Source organism: Heptranchias perlo, chromosome 13 (assembly GCF_035084215.1).
Source record: "Heptranchias perlo isolate sHepPer1 chromosome 13, sHepPer1.hap1, whole genome shotgun sequence".
NCBI lineage: Eukaryota > Metazoa > Chordata > Chondrichthyes > Hexanchiformes > Hexanchidae > Heptranchias > Heptranchias perlo.
This window is the reverse complement of record NC_090337.1, coordinates 29,898,955-29,916,220: the sequence shown is the minus strand read 5'-3', so window position 1 is coordinate 29,916,220 and position 17,266 is coordinate 29,898,955. Positions and strand designations below refer to the sequence as shown.

Below are 17,266 nucleotides of genomic sequence, written 5' to 3'. Positions count from 1 at the left end.
TTTTAATAAAAATATTGAGAAAGAGAGTGGCTAAGGGAGATGTTGGCCCATTAAAGACAGATGTGCATAGTACTGCACTTGACAATAAGAAAATGGCAGACTTGTTACATGAGTACTTTGCATCAATCTTCACGGTAGAGGAAGAGAAAAAATACCAGTGGCACAAGGGAAACTAAAACTAAATCAAGGGGAGGAACTTCTTGGATTTAATATGTAAAAAAAATGGTAACGGAGAAAATAATGGTAATGAGACTGAAGAAAGAGAAAACTCCAGGACCTGAGGATTTCCATTCCAGGGTAGTAAAAGAAGTAGGTGAGGAAATTGCAGTTGCGTTAGTAATAATCTTCCAAATCTCTCAATTCAGGAATTGTGGCATAGGATTGGAAAATTTCTAATGTCTCTGCACTATTTAGGAAGGGTGAGAGAAAGTAACCAGGTAACTACAGACCGATTAATCTAATTGTCAGTTGTGGGGAAGTTACTAGAATCTGTCATTAGGGACAGAGTGACCGAAAACTTGGAGAAATTTGAGCTGATCAGAGAGAGTCAGCATAGATTTGCGAAGGGTAAGACAAGTCTAAATAAGCTAGTTGAATTATTTGAGGAGGTCACTAACATGGGGATAAGGGAGTGTCTATGGATGTTAACTATATGAACTTCCAGAAGGCATTTGATCTTAGAAAGATTACAGCACGGAAGGAGGCCATTCGGCCCATCGAGTCCGCTCTGGCTCTATGCAAGGGCAATCCACCTGGTCCCACTCCCCTGCCCTATACCCTTAGCCCTGCAATTTTTTTCCGTTCAAGTACTTATCCAGTTCCCTTTTGAAGGCCATGATTGAAACTGCCTCCACCGCACCATCAGGCAGTGCATTCCAGATACTAACCACTTGCTGTGTAAAAAAATTCTCCTCACGTTACCTTCGGTTCGGATAAGGTTCTGCAGAAGAGCTTATGAGCAAAAATGGAGGCAACTTGCGATATGGGTTGGAAATTGGTTGGGAGGTAGGAGATAGAGAGTAGGGATAAAGGGAATGTACTCTGATTGGCAGGATGTAACAAGCATCAGCTTTTATCCATATTTATCAATGACTTGGATGAAGGAATTGCATGTTGTATATCCAAGTTTGCAGATGACACTAAGTTGGGAGGCACTGTAAATAGTGCAGATGGGAGCAGGAAGTTACAAAGGGACATAAACAGATTAAGTGAGCATGTCAAACTGTGGCAAATGAAGTTCAATGTGGGGAAGTGTGAAGTCATCCACTTTGGATCCAAGAAAGACAAATTGGAGTATTTTCTGAATGATGAGAAACTAGAAACTGTGGAGGAACGGAGATTTGGGTGTCCACGTACTCAAATCACTAAAAGCTACTGGACAGGTACAAAAAGCAATCAAAAAAGCTAATGGAATGTTCGCCTTTATCTCAAGGGGACTGGAATACAAAGGTGAGGAAGCTATACTTCATTGGTTGAGAGTCATGGTCACAGAAACATAGAAAATAGGAGCAAGAGTAGGCCATTCAGCCCTTTGGGCCTGCTCCGCCATTCAAAATGATCATGGCTGATTGTCTAACTCAGTACCCTGTTCCCGCTTTTTTTCCCCGTATCCCTTGATCCCTTTAGCATTAAGAAATATATCTGTCTCCTTCTTGAATACATCTAATGACTTGGCCTCCACTGCCTTCTGTCGTACAGAATTCCACAGGTTCACCACCCTCTGAGTGAAGAAATTTCTCCTCATCTCGGTTCTAAATAGCATACCCCGTATCCTGAGACTGTGACCCCTGGTTCTGGACTCCCCAGCCATCGGGAACATCCTCCCTGCATCTAGTCTGTCTAGTCCTGTTTGAATTTTATATGTTTCAATGAGATCACCTCTCATTCTTCTAAACTCTAGTGAATATAGGCCTAGTCGACCCAATCTCTCCTCATACGTCAGTCCTGCCATCCCGGGAATCAGTCAGGTAAACCTTCGTTGCACTCCCTCCGTGGCAAAGACAACCTTCCTCAGATAAGGAGACCAAAACTGCACACAATACCCCAGATGTGGTCTCACCAAGGCCCTGTATAATTGCAGTAAGACATCCCTGCTCCTGTACTCAAATCCTCCTGCAATGAAGGCCAACATACCATTCGCCTTCCTAACTGCATGCTGCACCTGAATGCTCACTTTCAGCGACTGGTGTATAAGGACACCCAGGTCTCGTTGCACCTCCCCTTTTCCCAATCTATCACCATTCAGATAATAATCTGCCTTTCTGTTTTTACAACCAAAGTGGATAACCTCACATTTATCCACGTTATCCTGCATCTGCCATGTTCTTGCCCACTCACCCAACTTGTCTAAATCACATTGGAGCCTCTTTGCATCCTCCTCACAGCTTACATTCCACCCCAGCTTTGTGTCGTCTGCAAACTTGGAAATGTTAAATTTAGTTCCCTCATCCAAATCATTGATATATATTGTGAATAGCTGCGGCCCAAGCACTGATCCCTGTGGCACCCCACCAGTCACTGCCTGCCACCCCGAAAAAGACCCGTTTGTTCCGACTCTCTGTTTCCTGTCTGTCAACCAATTCTTAATCCGTGCCGGTATATTCTTCCCAATCCCATGTGTTTTAATTTTGCACACTAACCTCTTGTGTGGGACCTTATCAAAAGCCTTCTGAAAATCCAAGTACACCACATCCACTGGTTCTCCCCTATCTATTCTTCAAGTTACATCCTCAAAAAACTCCAGTAGATATGTTAAGCATGATTTCCCTTTCATAAACCCATGCTGACTTTGTCCAATCCTGTTAATGCCTTCCAAATGTTCTGTTATCACATCTTTTATAATAGACTAGCATTTTCCCCACTACTGATGTTAGGCTAACTGGTCTATAATTCCCTGTTTTTTCTCTCCCTCCTTTTTTAAATAGTGGGGTTACATTTGCCACCCTCCAATCTGCAGGAACTGTTCCAGAGTCTATAGAATTTTGGAAGATGATCACCAATGCATCCCACTATTTCCAGGGCCACTTCCTTTAGTACTCTGGGATGTAGATTATCAGGCCCTGGGGATTTGTCAGCCTTTAGCCCCATTAATTTCCCGAGCACTATTTTTTTTTACTAATACTGGTTTCCTTCAGTTCCTCCCTCTCACTAGACCCTTGGTTCCCTAACATTTCTGGGAGGTTAGTTGTGTCCTCCTTTGTCATCTCCCATCTGGAGTACCGCACCTCAGGAAGGAAGTTTTGGCCATGGAGGGAGTGCAGCACAAATTCACCAGAATGATACCAGACCTTATAGGGTTAAATGATGAGGGCAAGTTGCATGAACATGGCTTGTATTTCCTTGAGTATAGAAGATTGTTGGGTGATCTAATCAAGCTGCTTAAGATGATAAATGGATTTAACAGGGTAGATGAAGAGAATCTACCTCCTGTTGGGGTCATCCAGAACAAGGCAGCATAAAATTGGAGCCAGGCTATTCATGAGTGAAATCAGGAAGCATTTCTTCTAACAACAGGTGGTAGAAATCTGGAACTCTCCTCCCCCCTCCCCCCTCCCCCCGGCCAAACAAAAGGTTGTGGGTGCTGGGTCAATTGAAGCTTTCAAGAATGAGAAAGATAGATTTTTGTTGGGTAAGGGTATCAAGGGATAAGGGTCAAAGGTGGGTAAATGGGGTTGAGATACATCATCTAACTGAATGGTGGAACAGGCTGGAGGGGCTGAATGGCCTACTCCCATTCCTATGTTCCTGTCCTTGTTAACATACTCAAAAATCAGAGAATCATTGTAGCTTTTCTTTGCAGTGCTTTTAAAATCACTCAGTGGTGTCAGAATTATTCTTCACAAATATTCTTATGGGAAACTTGCTTCTCTTATTGTCCAGTGGCTCTCAATAAAAGGTTTGGGAAATGCTGAAACTGTAGCTTCTTACAATGTACAAAAATAGTCCACCAAGTTGTTTTTTGCAATGATTTCTATGAATGAGAACCCTAACCCAACAATCTTAGTGTTTGAGGCAATGTTAAGTATTTACAAGATCCTGGGTCAGCTGCATGAGAGTTAGGCAAATACCATTCTGATCAATGCAGCACTTGCAATTGATCCTTTCTTCAAAAATGAACGTGTCAAAATGAGAGCTGCAACATTTAACGTACTTGGGAAGATGACCAGATTTGGGTTCAGCTGCCTCGGCCCAAAGCTCTGGAATTCCCTCCCTAAACCTCTCCGCCTCTCTACCCCTCTCCTCCTTTAAGAAGCTCCTTCAAACCTACCCCTTTAACCAAGCTTTTGGTCACCTATCCTAATACCTCCTTATGTGGCTCAATGTCAAATACTGCTTGATAGCGCTCCTGTGAAGCGCCTTGGGATGTTCTACCACGTTATAGGCGCTTTATAAATGCAAGTTGTTAAGCAATTGAACCTTATATTTATGGAACACATCTCTGGAACCTTGATCAGCTTACCACCGCTTTTCAACAACCACAGCAATGAGGTAATAAAGGCCTGAAAATTGGTTCAAGAATGGCAAAAGAAAGCAGCTGCAACATTTTTCAAGAGCTTTCACTGAGGGTGACCATGCTGGATTCCAAGAAATATTTGAATGACATCTTCAAGCACATTAGCAAAGACTTGAATGGCAAGATCATCTTCTACATAAGAAGCTGTGTTGCCTTCTTTAGCAATGTACAATCTTTGATGAGAGAAAATGTGGTCACATTTATAAGTTTCCTTATGTACAATATAGTCCAGATTTCAGAGTTGTTGCTTTGAAGTCAGATCACCTGCAATGTGTCCAAAGTAAAGAACCATGGTGATATGACATCTCTACATGTATTGAGGAGCATGTATTGAGGAGCATCAGAATAAAACTACTGTAAGTGGGATTTGCTTGTCTTGTGTTTCAAAAAAGCATGTCTGAAGCAGAGGATTTCCCATATTGAAAATGGTCGAAAGAAAAAAAAGTATGCAAACAGCCTGGGCTGTTCTATGGAGAAAACAATTGCTCCAAATGGGAAGCTGCACCTTTTTTAACCTTTTGCATACTATTTCTCGATAAAGGGTACGACTGCTCTAATCATCACAAGCTGCAATAATGATTATTAGAAAATTAATTTTTGAATGAAGAAAAGAACTATCTCCTAGTGCTCGCAGACTGTTGGAGCCCTCCCTCAAAGTACTGCTGGACCCAGAGTCCTATCCCAACACCACCAGACCCCAGGCCCCCTTAATTGATAAAGCTGTACCTTTCCTTGAGGAGTCAACTTCCAAATGACAGAAAAGGCTAGCTTGTCCTGCATTGGATTCAAGCTGCAGAGTTCTTCACAGAGCAGCCTTGGAAGCATTGGGATAACCTGTAGTAGAATATAACCAACACAAGAGAACGTGAAGACAAATTAAAAATAATGAAGGATCTTACCACTCTGTGAACATACAACCTCACATTCATTTCTGTCAAAAGTATTATTACACTTAATAGCACAAAATTATCTGCAGGTATTAGTCAATCTCTCTTGCCACTGCTCACTGAAAAAGTAAAAAAAATTGTACATCAGTTTCTGAAACTGTCCCATTGCTCATCTCCTACTCTGTCTTTGCCACTTTTTCTTGCTGTATGGCTCTCATACTTTCCCTCTGTCACTTCGAAATCTGTTTGTCTCTTGACTCTATCTCATACTTTCTGGAAAACAATAGTTACCTTTTAAATAAATTTATATGATCTTGCTGTAATCCAGTTGGAGTCCCAATGGTAAAGATTGTGAGCATTTTTGTGAAAGGTTTATTGACAAGTATGAGCATGTAACACATATGCTAAAATGATCTTTTTCCTACCAATTATGCTGAGTGTCTGCTACCATTAGGGGAGCATTTAATTATTTTTTTGCTTTTCATTGGAAAAAACATCCTGAAACATGAGCTAAAGGTCCATCTTTACTTCTGTTACCAAGGGAGATGAAGTGAAAACTGCTTCCATTTCCTGTATCCCTCATTACCTCTCCAGGGTACTGTAAATTCTCTTGTGGCTAGCCACCTATAAATTCTCATTTTCATTCATCTCATTTTATGGCAAAATATTAAAACTATTTCACAGTCACCAATTACAAGCTCTCTCCCATTTATCAAACTGTGTCTCAACTTCTTCCTCTATTAAATATATCACATGCCTGACGTGGTATACTGCGGTGATGTCATAATGGAAGAGGGACAGTGGATAGTGAAAGGTGTAATTCTTGCCAAACTATATACTATAGACCTTCCAGAGATCTAGAAACTGACTGGAAAAAGGGATCTTTCTAGATGGAGAAAATATGATTAATGTGATTTAGTTACTCTTTACATATCTTTGAGGTAGTACCGGTTGTAAACCTCCCTCAGAAAAATTAGCGAAACTAGTCCTGACTCATGGCTCAATTCATTGGTCCATAGGATACAAGATAAACAAATCAGTTCCCTTAGAAGTACCACTGAGGATACAATGTTACTTTAAAATGTATGATGTGGAGATGCCGGTGATGGACTGGGGTGGACAAATGTAAGGAATCTTACAACACCAGGTTATAGTCCAACAATTTTATTTTAAAATCACAAGCTTTCGGAGATTATCCCCTTCGTCAGGTGACGAAGGGGATAATCTCCGGAAGCTTGTGATTTTAAAATAAAATTGTTGGACTATAACCTGGTGTTGTAAGATTCCTTACTTTAAAATGTAGACAGATTGTCAATTAAATGGAATGACAAGTACCTTTTGCTGACTTTTCAAACAAAAAATGTTCAGCAGCATTGACTCAGTCAAACTGAATTTTGGAATTCTGAAAAATGTCTCATTTATAACACAGAAGTATCAAACTCTAATCTCAGAGAATCCAAATTCTACAAAACAAGTCATTTGAATCTAAATTAACTATGTTTTGGTTCATTCTTAATAGGCTTTACTGGTGAATTTTTTCACACATATTTTTGCAATGAATTCCACCAAAGAGCATTTCTGTCACTGATGTAAACGCAATTCTTTGTAGTAATCAGTTTCTAATTCACTGAACTGTTAACTGGAAAAGGTAAATTGGATAACCTATTTATCTACTGGAAAACGTATTCAAATGTTCCACCAATTAAAACTTCAGCCTTTTCCAATAAATACTGAAGGCATGAAACAATTTCAAGATGAAACATGCTCAATGATCCGCTCCTCATATAGTTACAATAGATTCCCAATTGCTGCTGCTTTATAAATGCATGCCAACAGTGAAATTATACTTCTTCATTGCCATTTAAAAAAAAAATTGAACTCAAAGCACAACTCTATTTAATTTTATTTTAAATGCAATCCATTTTTTTCTAAATCAGGAGCCATCTCACTTTAACCAAGGCATGAATTCCGCCCATAAATTTAGTGAAAACTACAGTAGAATTTAACTTCAAGCATTTTTAACCGAGTACAATTTCCAACAAGGTATTGCATTTTTATGCAGTAAACCCTCAACATTGCAATGCTGTACACCACAATCTTGGTTATAATGTAACATTTTAATGACTCGTATTTTTATCCAAGCTGTGTAGGCTGTATGTCAGTTCTGTTTATTGAGCTGTGTCATTCAGTGAAAGAATGCATGCTGAAATGTTAAATGACCAAACTTATCCAAGTTCATCAGTGCAGCAAAAATCATTCTGTAAGGTTCTTGTAAAGGACTAATTTAACTTTCATTTTGTTACAATGCACGCCTACTTATGAAGCCTGTTTTAGATAACCTCCAATCATGTGCACACTGGACAGCATAGGTTTAACTTCACATTCCTCACCTTCTGAACCAGATAGACACTGGTTGCCCTCTTGCTGGCAATCACATCAAGAGCAGTCCCTTCATGGACAAAGTAACTCACATCTGCAATATGCACTCCAACTTCAAAGTTTCCTTCAAAGAAATGATTAAAAATATTAACTAAAAGCATGCACTCTACATACACAACAGAGACTTGCTCTGAAATTTAACAGATGTATTTGCAAGACAATACTTTTTAGTTCAATGATCAAGAGTTATAATGCAATGAAATAAGGTCCAACCCTCTCATCTAATCTGGCATTCACGTGGCTGTGGCTTGTTAAAAGTAGCCATCACAATTTTTTTTACATTTTACAAAAATTTGCAGTCTTCGAGTCACTTATTATTCCTCACCAATTCTGCAGCATTTTACCAGCCAAACATAAATTGCAGGATCTTGCAGAGGTCTTATGCATTCCAATTACTTGCAGCAGCGGCCAACTCAACAGAAACGAACATTTACATAGCATCTTTTGACAACAACTTGCATTGATATAGCGCCTTTAACATAGTAAAATGTCCCAAGGCACTTCTCAGGAGTGTTATTGGAGAAAATTTGACACCGAGCCGCATAAGGAGATATTAGGATAGTTGACCCTTGGTCAAAGGGGTAGGTTTTCAGGAGCGTCTTAAAAGGAGAGAGGTAGATGGGTTTTGCAGGGGGGGGGGTGCAATTCCAGAGCTTAGGGCCGAGACAGATGAAGGCACGGCTGCCAATGGTGGGGCAAAGGAAATCCGTGTCGCACAAGAGGCCAGAATTGGAGAGACGGAGAGTTCTTGGAAGGTTGAAGGGCTGGAGAAGGTTACAGAGATAGGGAGGGGCGAGACCATTGAGGGATTTGAACTCAAGGATGAGAATTTTAAATTCGAGGCATTGCTGGACCAGGAGCCAACGTAGGTCAGCGAGCACAGGGGTGATGGGTGAGCGGGACTTGGTGTGAGTTAGGATATGGGCAGCAGAGTTTTGGATGAGTTCAAGTTTACAGAGAATGGAAGATAGGAAGCCGGCCAGGAGAGCATTGGAACAATTGAGTCTGGTGGTACAGGGTACGGTAGCATAGTGGTTATGTTACTGGACTATAATCCAGAGGCCTGGACTGATAATTCGGAGTCATGAGTTCAAATCCCAGGCAGATCCACGGCAGCTGGGGAATTTAAATTCAATTAATTAAATTCAATTAATTAAATAAAATCTGGAATTAAAATACTAGTATCAGTAATGGTGGCCATGAAACTACCGGATTGTCCTAAAAAGCCATCTGGTTCACTAATGCCCTTTCGGGAAGGAAACCTGCCGTCCTCACCTGGTCTGGGCTGTATGTGACTCCAGACCCACAGCAATGTGGTTGATTCTGAAATGGCCTAGCAAGCCACTCAGTCATACAATCTCGCTAAAAAAAGTCATAATAAGAATAAAACTGGACGGACCACTTGGCACCGGACACAACAAAAGCAAACCAAGCCCAGTCGACCCTGCAAAGTCCTCCTCACTAACATCTGGGGACTTGTGCCAAAATTGGGAGAGCTGTCCCACAGACTAGTCAAGCAACAGCCTAACATAGCCACTCTCACAGAATCATACCTTTCAGCCAATGTCCCAGACTCTTCCATCACCATCCCCATGTCCTGTCCCACCGGCAGGGCCGACCCACCAGGGGTGGAGGTGCAGTGATATACAGTCAGGAGGGAGTCCTCAACACTGACTCTGGACCCCATGAAATCTCATGGCATCAGGTCAAACATGGGCAAGGAAACCTTCTGTTGATTACCACCTACCGCTCTCCCTCAGTTGATGAATCAATCCTCCTCCATGTTGAGCACCTCGTGGAGACGAAGTCCCATCTTTGCACTGACGACACCATCCAACGTGGTGTGTGGCACTACCATCGTGCTAAATGGGATAGATTGCCCAGGTATGTCCTGTCCACAAAAAGCAGGACAAATCCAATCCGGCCAATTACCGCCCCATCAGTCTACTCTCAATCATCAGCAAAGTGATGGAAGGTGTTGTTGACAGTGCTATCAAGTGGCATTTACTCACCAATAACCTGCTCACCGATGCTCAGTTTGGGCTCCGCCAGGACCACTCGGCTCCAGACCTCTTTACAGCCTTGGTCCAAACATGGACAAAAGAGCTGAATTCCAGAGGTGAGGTGAGAGTGACTGCCCTTGACATCAAGGCAGCATTTGACCGAGTGTGGCACCAAGGAGCCCTAGTAAAATTGAAGTCAATGGGAATCAGGGGGAAAACTCTACCGTGGCTGGTGTCATACCTAGCACAAAGGAAGGTGGTAGTGGTTGTTGGAGGCCAATCATTTCAGCCCCAGGACATTGCTGCAGGAGTTCCTCAGGACAGTGTCCTTGGCCCAACCATCTTCAGCTGCTTCATCAATGACCTTCCCTCCAACATAAGGTCAGAAGTGGGGATGTTCGCTGATGACTGCACAGTGTTCAGTTCCATTCGCAACCCCTTAGATAACGAAGCAGTCCCTGCCCGCATGCAGCAAGACCTGGACAACATCCAGGCTTGGGCTCATAAGTGGCAAGTAACATTCGCACCAGACAAGTGCCAGGCAATGACCATCTCCAACAAGAGAGAGTCTAACCACCTCCTCTTGACATTCAACGGCATTACCATCACCGAATCCCCCACCATCAACAACATCCTGGGGGTCACCATTGACCAGAAACTTTACTGGACCACCACCGGCGCACCGTGGCTGCAGTGTGTACCATCCACAGGATGCACTGCAGAAACTCGCCAAGGCTTCTTCCACAGCACCTCCCAAACCCTCTACCATCTAGAAGGACAAGAGCAGCAGGCACATGGGAACAACACCACCTGCACGTTCCCCTCCAAGTCACACACCAGTCCGACTTGGAAATATATCGCCGTTCCTTCATCGTCGCTGGATCAAAATCCTGGAACTCCCTTCCTAACAGCACTGTGGGAGAACAGTCACCACACAGACTGCAGTGGTTCAAGAAGGCGGCTCACCACCAACTTCTCAAGGGCAATTAGGGATGGGCAATAAATGCCAGCTTCGCCAGCGACGCCCACATCCCATGAACGAATAAAAAAAATATAAATACTGTGGCTGCAAGAGAAGGTCAGAGGCTGGGTAGTCTGCGGCGAGTGACTCACCTCCTGACTCCCCAAAGCCTTTCCACCATCTACAAGGCACAAGTCAGGAGTGTGATGGAATACTCTCCACTTGCCTGGATGAGTGCAGCTCCAACTCAAGAAGCTCGACACCATCCAGGACAAAGCAGCCCGCTTGATTGGCACCCCATCCACCACCCTAAACATTCACTCCCTTCACCACCGGCACACTGTGGCTGCAGTGTGTATCATCCACAGGATGCACTGCAGCAACTCGCCAAGGCTTCTTCCACAGCACCTCCCAAACCCGCGACCTCTACCACCTAGAAGGACAAAAGCAGCAGGCACATGGGAACAACACCACCTGCACGTTCCCCTCCAAGTCACACACCATCCCGACTTGGAAATATATCGCCGTTCCTTCATTGTCGCTGGGTCAAAATCCTGGAACTCCCTTCCTAACAGCACTGTGGGAGAACCTTAACCACACGGACTGCAGCGGTTCAAGGCGGTGGTTCACCACCACCTTCTTAAGGGCAATTAGGGATGGGCAATAAATGCTGGCCTCGCCAGCGACGCCCAGATCCCATGAACGAATAAAAATAAAAGCATGGGTAAGGGTTTCAACAGTAGATGGGCTGAGGCAGGGGCAGAGACAGGCGATAGTATGGAGGTGGAATTAGGCGGTCTTGTTGATGGAAAAGATATGGGGTGGGAGGCTCAGCTCAATCAAATAGGATGCCAGGGTGTGAACAGCCTGGTTCAGACAATGGCCAGGGAGGGGGATGGAATCAGTGACTAACACAGAAAAATATCCCAAGGTGCTTCATAGAAGTATATTCAAACAAGAATTGACACAAGCCAAAGAAGGAGATATTAAGAGAGATGATTAAAAGTTTTGTCAAAGAGGTAGGTTTTAAGGAGGATCTTAAAGGAGAGAAGAAGTAGAGAGCTTTAATTCCACCAATCACCTTTAAGCTCTCAAAGTATCACTTTGCAGATCTGTTCACCAATTCTATTGGTCTAGAACAGTCACAAGCAGGAAGCGGCTACATTTTACTGAAATCCCGTCCACAAATCAAAAGTTCCAATGTTGTTTGGGTTCAGACTGAGCAGATCTCATGCTGTTGAGTGCCACCTTCTATCCAAGCAGCTTAATATAAGCATTAGTTCACAGGTACAGTTTAATGAAGGTGTGCTGAATCATTATTCAATGCACAGAAAGACTTTGTTTGATCCGGAAGGCTGGGCAACAGGACAGTGAAGTGCATCTAGAACTAACATGCCAATGTGAAAACAGATATAACAGCTTGCAGGAGGTACAAATCAAAGATCAGTTCTGAACTCCTTGGTTCTTTGGTTGACCACAAGGGCTGATGAAAGATAGACAAATCAGTTCCCAAAACAGATCCAACTCTGTCCTCAAGTGACACACCTCTTTCGATAAAGGCATATTTTTTTAATTCCCATCTGAAATTCAAGGTCAAGTACACATAATCCTTCTGACAGTAGGAATGTAACCAGCTGAATCCAAGTCAGGTATAAGAAAGTTAAACCTCTCATTCAAAAATTTAATCCCAGAAAAGCTATTAGCCTCATAAGTGACATAAGCACCCAGCTTGACAAGGTTCTATCCAAGGCTCATGAACTTTAATTGTTCCTCCCAAACTTTAATTGTTCCTCCCAAATAAGCATCAATCTGCTTATCCTCACAAAGACTCAAACCAGTATACTTATTGACTGTATAGTGTCACAACTCTTAGAAACCATATGGTGAATGGAAAGATTTTGCGACATCTCAATCACAGCAACCTAACTGGCTTCCAAATTAGCTTCAGAGCAAACTGGTCACCTGGTGATGTTCTTAATTTTACGGCTCAGAAATGGAACAACTGTACCAATACTTGACTCTAAGTTAGTGTAGTCATCTTCAACATTCCTACAGGCCTTCAATAAGGTAGCCATCACACTCCAGTGAAAAGCTGATCTCTTGTGATTTTGAACCAGATATGTTGACTTCCTCACAAGGATGCAAACAGTCGATCACAATAAATGGACATTGTTTTCTTATCCTAACATGCATGCAGGAGTCACTCAGGAATGAGTGCCAATGCCCATTGTTTCTCATCTTTTTCAATGATATGTTGGATTTCATTATATTCTTGGTTGCTGATACCCCTCCACTACAGATTGGTTTACTCACACGTGAAAAGAAAATCACTATAACCACACATAGACTACTGGCTGATAAGAACAAATCGTATGTTGTCTTTTGCAATGAAGAGCAAGTCAGAAATTCTGACCAGAAAATTGAAGAGTGATGTTCCCCATCAATCTCTAAGGGATGTAAACTGTTTTCAGCTATGAACAATCAGATTCTTGGCATCATATTTACATGTGATTTACACTGTAGCAAGAAGGTGGCACAAATGGCTGGAAAAGCTGTTTTAAGAGAGGAAATTATCAAAAAGCTCAGTCCTTCTATCACTTCCAGAAATTTCAATGTTCTATAAATATATCTGTCCAGTGAAGGAATATTGTAACTGTTTCCCAAGCTATAGAGTGTGATTTATGCAATTACAATCCAAAGGCATACAAATCAGCTGACTAGTTGAGCATGGCCTACTCTTATGTCACAGTTCATTCACTGCAGCACCAGAAAAATGTGACTAGCCGCCAGCCCTCTACAAGATTATAATTACAGAAGCTACAAGCATTTAATGAAAACAACAGCTGCACCTGCCTCAACATCCTTTGCTAATTAGTGTCCACAAAGAATACCACCAGTGAAGCCTCATATGCCTCTTCTCCTCTCTGTAGAATTCTCTTTCAGATAGCGTTATTAACTAGAGCTCACTCCTTTGCATAGGTAAGTCCAAAAAACAAAGTCAACTCTCACTTGCTGGACTTTAACTAATGAATTAGTTTGCATCAGCCTATTGGAATTCGGTTGCTTGTCAGTAACCCAATACCAATTTTCCAAATCTTAGTCCTCCCAACAACTGTCAGGGTTAATTTCAATTTATATCTGTTCTTGTTTTACAGTTGTCTCCAGCTGCATCCTGTTTCTCTGCCATGAAGCACCTCACACCATACCTGTGAAAATCATCCAATCGGTATTAAGCTTTAAAGTTTCGAGCATTCCCCCACACCACCGAGAGAAAAATTAACTGAGATATTTTATAGCAATTTCATTGCATGGTACAGTGAATTAAAGAATTTGACACTTCCTTTACTTCTGGAGATCCATGTACAGTGTTGTATTTTTAGGATACATGACTTTGAAAAGATACAAAATGTAACCACACACAATTTTTAGAACTGTTGATATTTCCAATATGAGAATAGCACTTTGAAGTCGCACATAATCTACAAGTCTCTTCTACTTCTATATGGTATTTTCTACCACTCATTATAGTTTGGACTCCTGATAAATTAAATCCAAATGATGAAAAATATGCATCAGAAAATCAGAATGAGAAATTTCTCTAAATTAATTAGATGACTTTGATGCAACTTGCACAAAGTTGCCAGATTTAACAATCCAGTGTGCTGCTTTCCATTCATTTTATAGAACCAATGTAAGTGTTCTGGAAAAGGTATTCCTCCATTCTCTCTACCAAAAAGTAAATATAAATCTGGAAAATTTAATTTCATGAGGAATATAAGAAAAATGTCACTCAATTTTTTAAAAGTTGTTTTACTCAAAAGATCTGATGGTTGAACTTTAGTGGAGTGCTGAATACCTTGAAAATGAAAAGTACTAGCTCAATCTAAGAGTACAGAAGTTCAGATATTCATTTTAAAACTTCAATAAAGATGTCACACCTTAGTTCATCCCACCTGCAACACTGAAAATAGATGGGCATCACCTCTATGACTTCTTTCAACAGCCAAGTTGCATGCCCTCAAGGCTACGTATTTATACAGGTGGATGATCTTCAGATCCATCAGATCCTCGCTAATACTTTCCCTACAATAAATGTAAAACTGACTGGTCTGTAGCTCCCTGGGTTATATCTCTGTCATTTTTTAAAGAGATCGATATGACCTATCTTTTTCTCCAATCTTCAAGCATAATACTTGTTTCCAAGGATTCATTAAAAGCACCTGTTATGAAATTCAACATGTCCTAAGTACCCAAGAATGGAATCTATCAGGACCCATGTCTTTAGCTTCCCTTCACTGCCTTTCACCTGCCCAGCACTTATTTATCAGTTATTTCTGACTATCTTAGAATCTCATCAACTTGCCCTAAAAATTCAATTCTAACAGTAGAAAGGCAATCTGAGGTTTCCTCCATGAACACAGAGAGAAGCTGAGAGGCTTAGACTTTGTTCCTAATTTAGGGGGTTGTGCCATCTACATATGGGTAAGGTAGCATAGTGGTTATGTTAATAGACAAGTAATCCAGAGGCCTGGACTAATAAACCTGGAGACGTGAGTTCAAATCCCACCACGGCAGCTGGGGAATTTAAGTTCAGTTAATTAAATAAAATCTGGAATAAAAAGCTAACATCAGTGATGATGACAATGAAAACCACCAGATTGTCGTAAAAACCCATCTGGTTCACGAATGTACTTTAGGGAAGGAAACCCGCCGTCCTTACACCAGACAAAGCAAAGGCAAATCAAGCCCAGTCAACCCTGCAAAGTCCTCCATACGAATTAAGAGCTGGGGTCGGCCATTCAGCCTCTCGAGCCTGCTCTGACATTTGATTAAATCATGGCTGATCTGATTGTGACCTCAACCCTACTTTCCTGCCTACCTACTATAACCTTTGACTCCCTGGGGAAGGGAGTTCCACAGACTCACGACCCTCAAAGAAAAAAATTCTCCTCATCTCCATCTTAAATGGGAGACTCCTTATTTCTAAGCTGTGTCCCCTAGTTCTAGTCACTCCCACAAGGGGAAACATCCACTCAGCACCTACCCCTTCAAGTCCCCTCAGGATCTTATATGTTTCAATAAGATCACCTCTCATTCTTCTAAACTCCAGTGTATACAGGCCAAACTTGTCCAACCTTTCCTTATAAGATAACCCCTCATCCCAGGAATCAGTCGAGAGAACCTTCTCTGAACCGCATCTGAAGCGATTATGTCCTTTCTTAAATAAGGAGACCAAAACTGAACACAGTATTCTAGATGTGGTCTCATCAATGCCCTGTACAACTGTAGTAAAACATCTTTACTTTTATATTCCATTCCCCTTGCAATAAATATCAACATTCCATTTGCCTACCAAATCACTTGCTGTACCTGCATACTAACTTTTTGTGATTCATGTACGAGGACACCCAGGTCCCTCTGTACCTCAAAATTCTGCAATCTCTCTCCATTTAAACAATATACTGCTTTTCTATTCCTTCTGCCAAAGTGGACAAGTTCATATTTTCCCACATTGTACTCCATCTGACAATTTTTTTGCCCACTCACTTAACCTATCTATATCCCTTTCCAGACTCCTTATGTCCTCTTCACAACATATTTTCCTACCTATCTTTGTATCATCAGCAAATTTAGCAATCATACATTTGGTCCCTTCATCCAAGTCATTGATATAGATTGTAAATAGTTGAGGCCCAAGCACTGATCCCTGTGGCACTCCACTTGTTACGTCTTGTCAATCTGAAAATGCCCCATTTATGCCTACTCTGTTTCCTGTTAGCTAACCAATCCTTTATCCAGGCTAATACATTACCCCCTACACCATGAGCTCTTATTTTGTGTACTCGTCTTCCATGTGGCACCTTGTCAAAAGCCTTCTGGAAATCTATGTACACCACATCCACAGGATCCCCTTTATCCACGTTGCTTGTTACTTCCTCAAAGAACTGTAATAAATTAGTCAAACACGATTTCCCTTTCAAAGTCAACTCTGTCTGAATGCATTGAGATTTTCTAAGTGCCCTGCTATAACCTCCTTAATAATAGATTCTAGCATTTTCCCTATGACAGATGTTAAGCTAACTGGCCTGTAGTTTCCTGCTTTCTGTCTCCCTCCTTTCTTGAATAGAGGAGTTACATTCGCTATTTTCCAATCTGATGGGACTCTTCCAGAATCTAGGGAATTTTGGAAAACTAATACCAATGCATCTACTATCTCTGCAGCCACTTCTTTTAAGACCCTAGGATGAAGTCAGTCAGGACCTGGGGACTTGTCGGCTTTTAGTTCTAATATATTTTTCAGAACCCTTTCCCTGGTGATTATAAAATGTTTTAAGTTCCTCCCTCCCTTTCACCTCTTGATTCACAATTATTTCTGGCATGTTATTTGTATCCTCTACAGTGAAGATGGACGCAAAATATCTGTTCAATTCATCCGCCATTTCCTTATTTGCCATTATTAATT

General features: G+C 41.7%; 1 protein-coding gene and 1 long non-coding RNA gene across 7 annotated transcripts in view; one reads left to right on the top strand and one right to left on the bottom strand.

Annotated features, from left to right (window-relative positions):
- Positions 1-14,083, top strand: part of LOC137331456 (uncharacterized) — a 119,968-nt gene extending 105,885 nt beyond the window's left edge. The window contains exon 3 of the long non-coding RNA XR_010965480.1: positions 13,959-14,083. This is a non-coding gene — a long non-coding RNA (uncharacterized lncRNA). The remainder of the gene's footprint in view (positions 1-13,958) is intronic.
- dis3l2 (DIS3 like 3'-5' exoribonuclease 2) overlaps positions 1-17,266 on the bottom strand; it is a 289,590-nt gene that overhangs the window by 146,654 nt on the left and 125,670 nt on the right. For all 6 annotated transcript variants that reach the window (XM_067995258.1, XM_067995259.1, XM_067995261.1 and 3 more), the window contains 2 exons: positions 7,791-7,903; positions 5,240-5,347 (listed from right to left, as the gene is read on the bottom strand). In XM_067995258.1, coding sequence (XP_067851359.1) covers positions 5,240-5,347; positions 7,791-7,903 — 221 coding nt within the window. The remainder of the gene's footprint in view (positions 1-5,239; positions 5,348-7,790; positions 7,904-17,266) is intronic.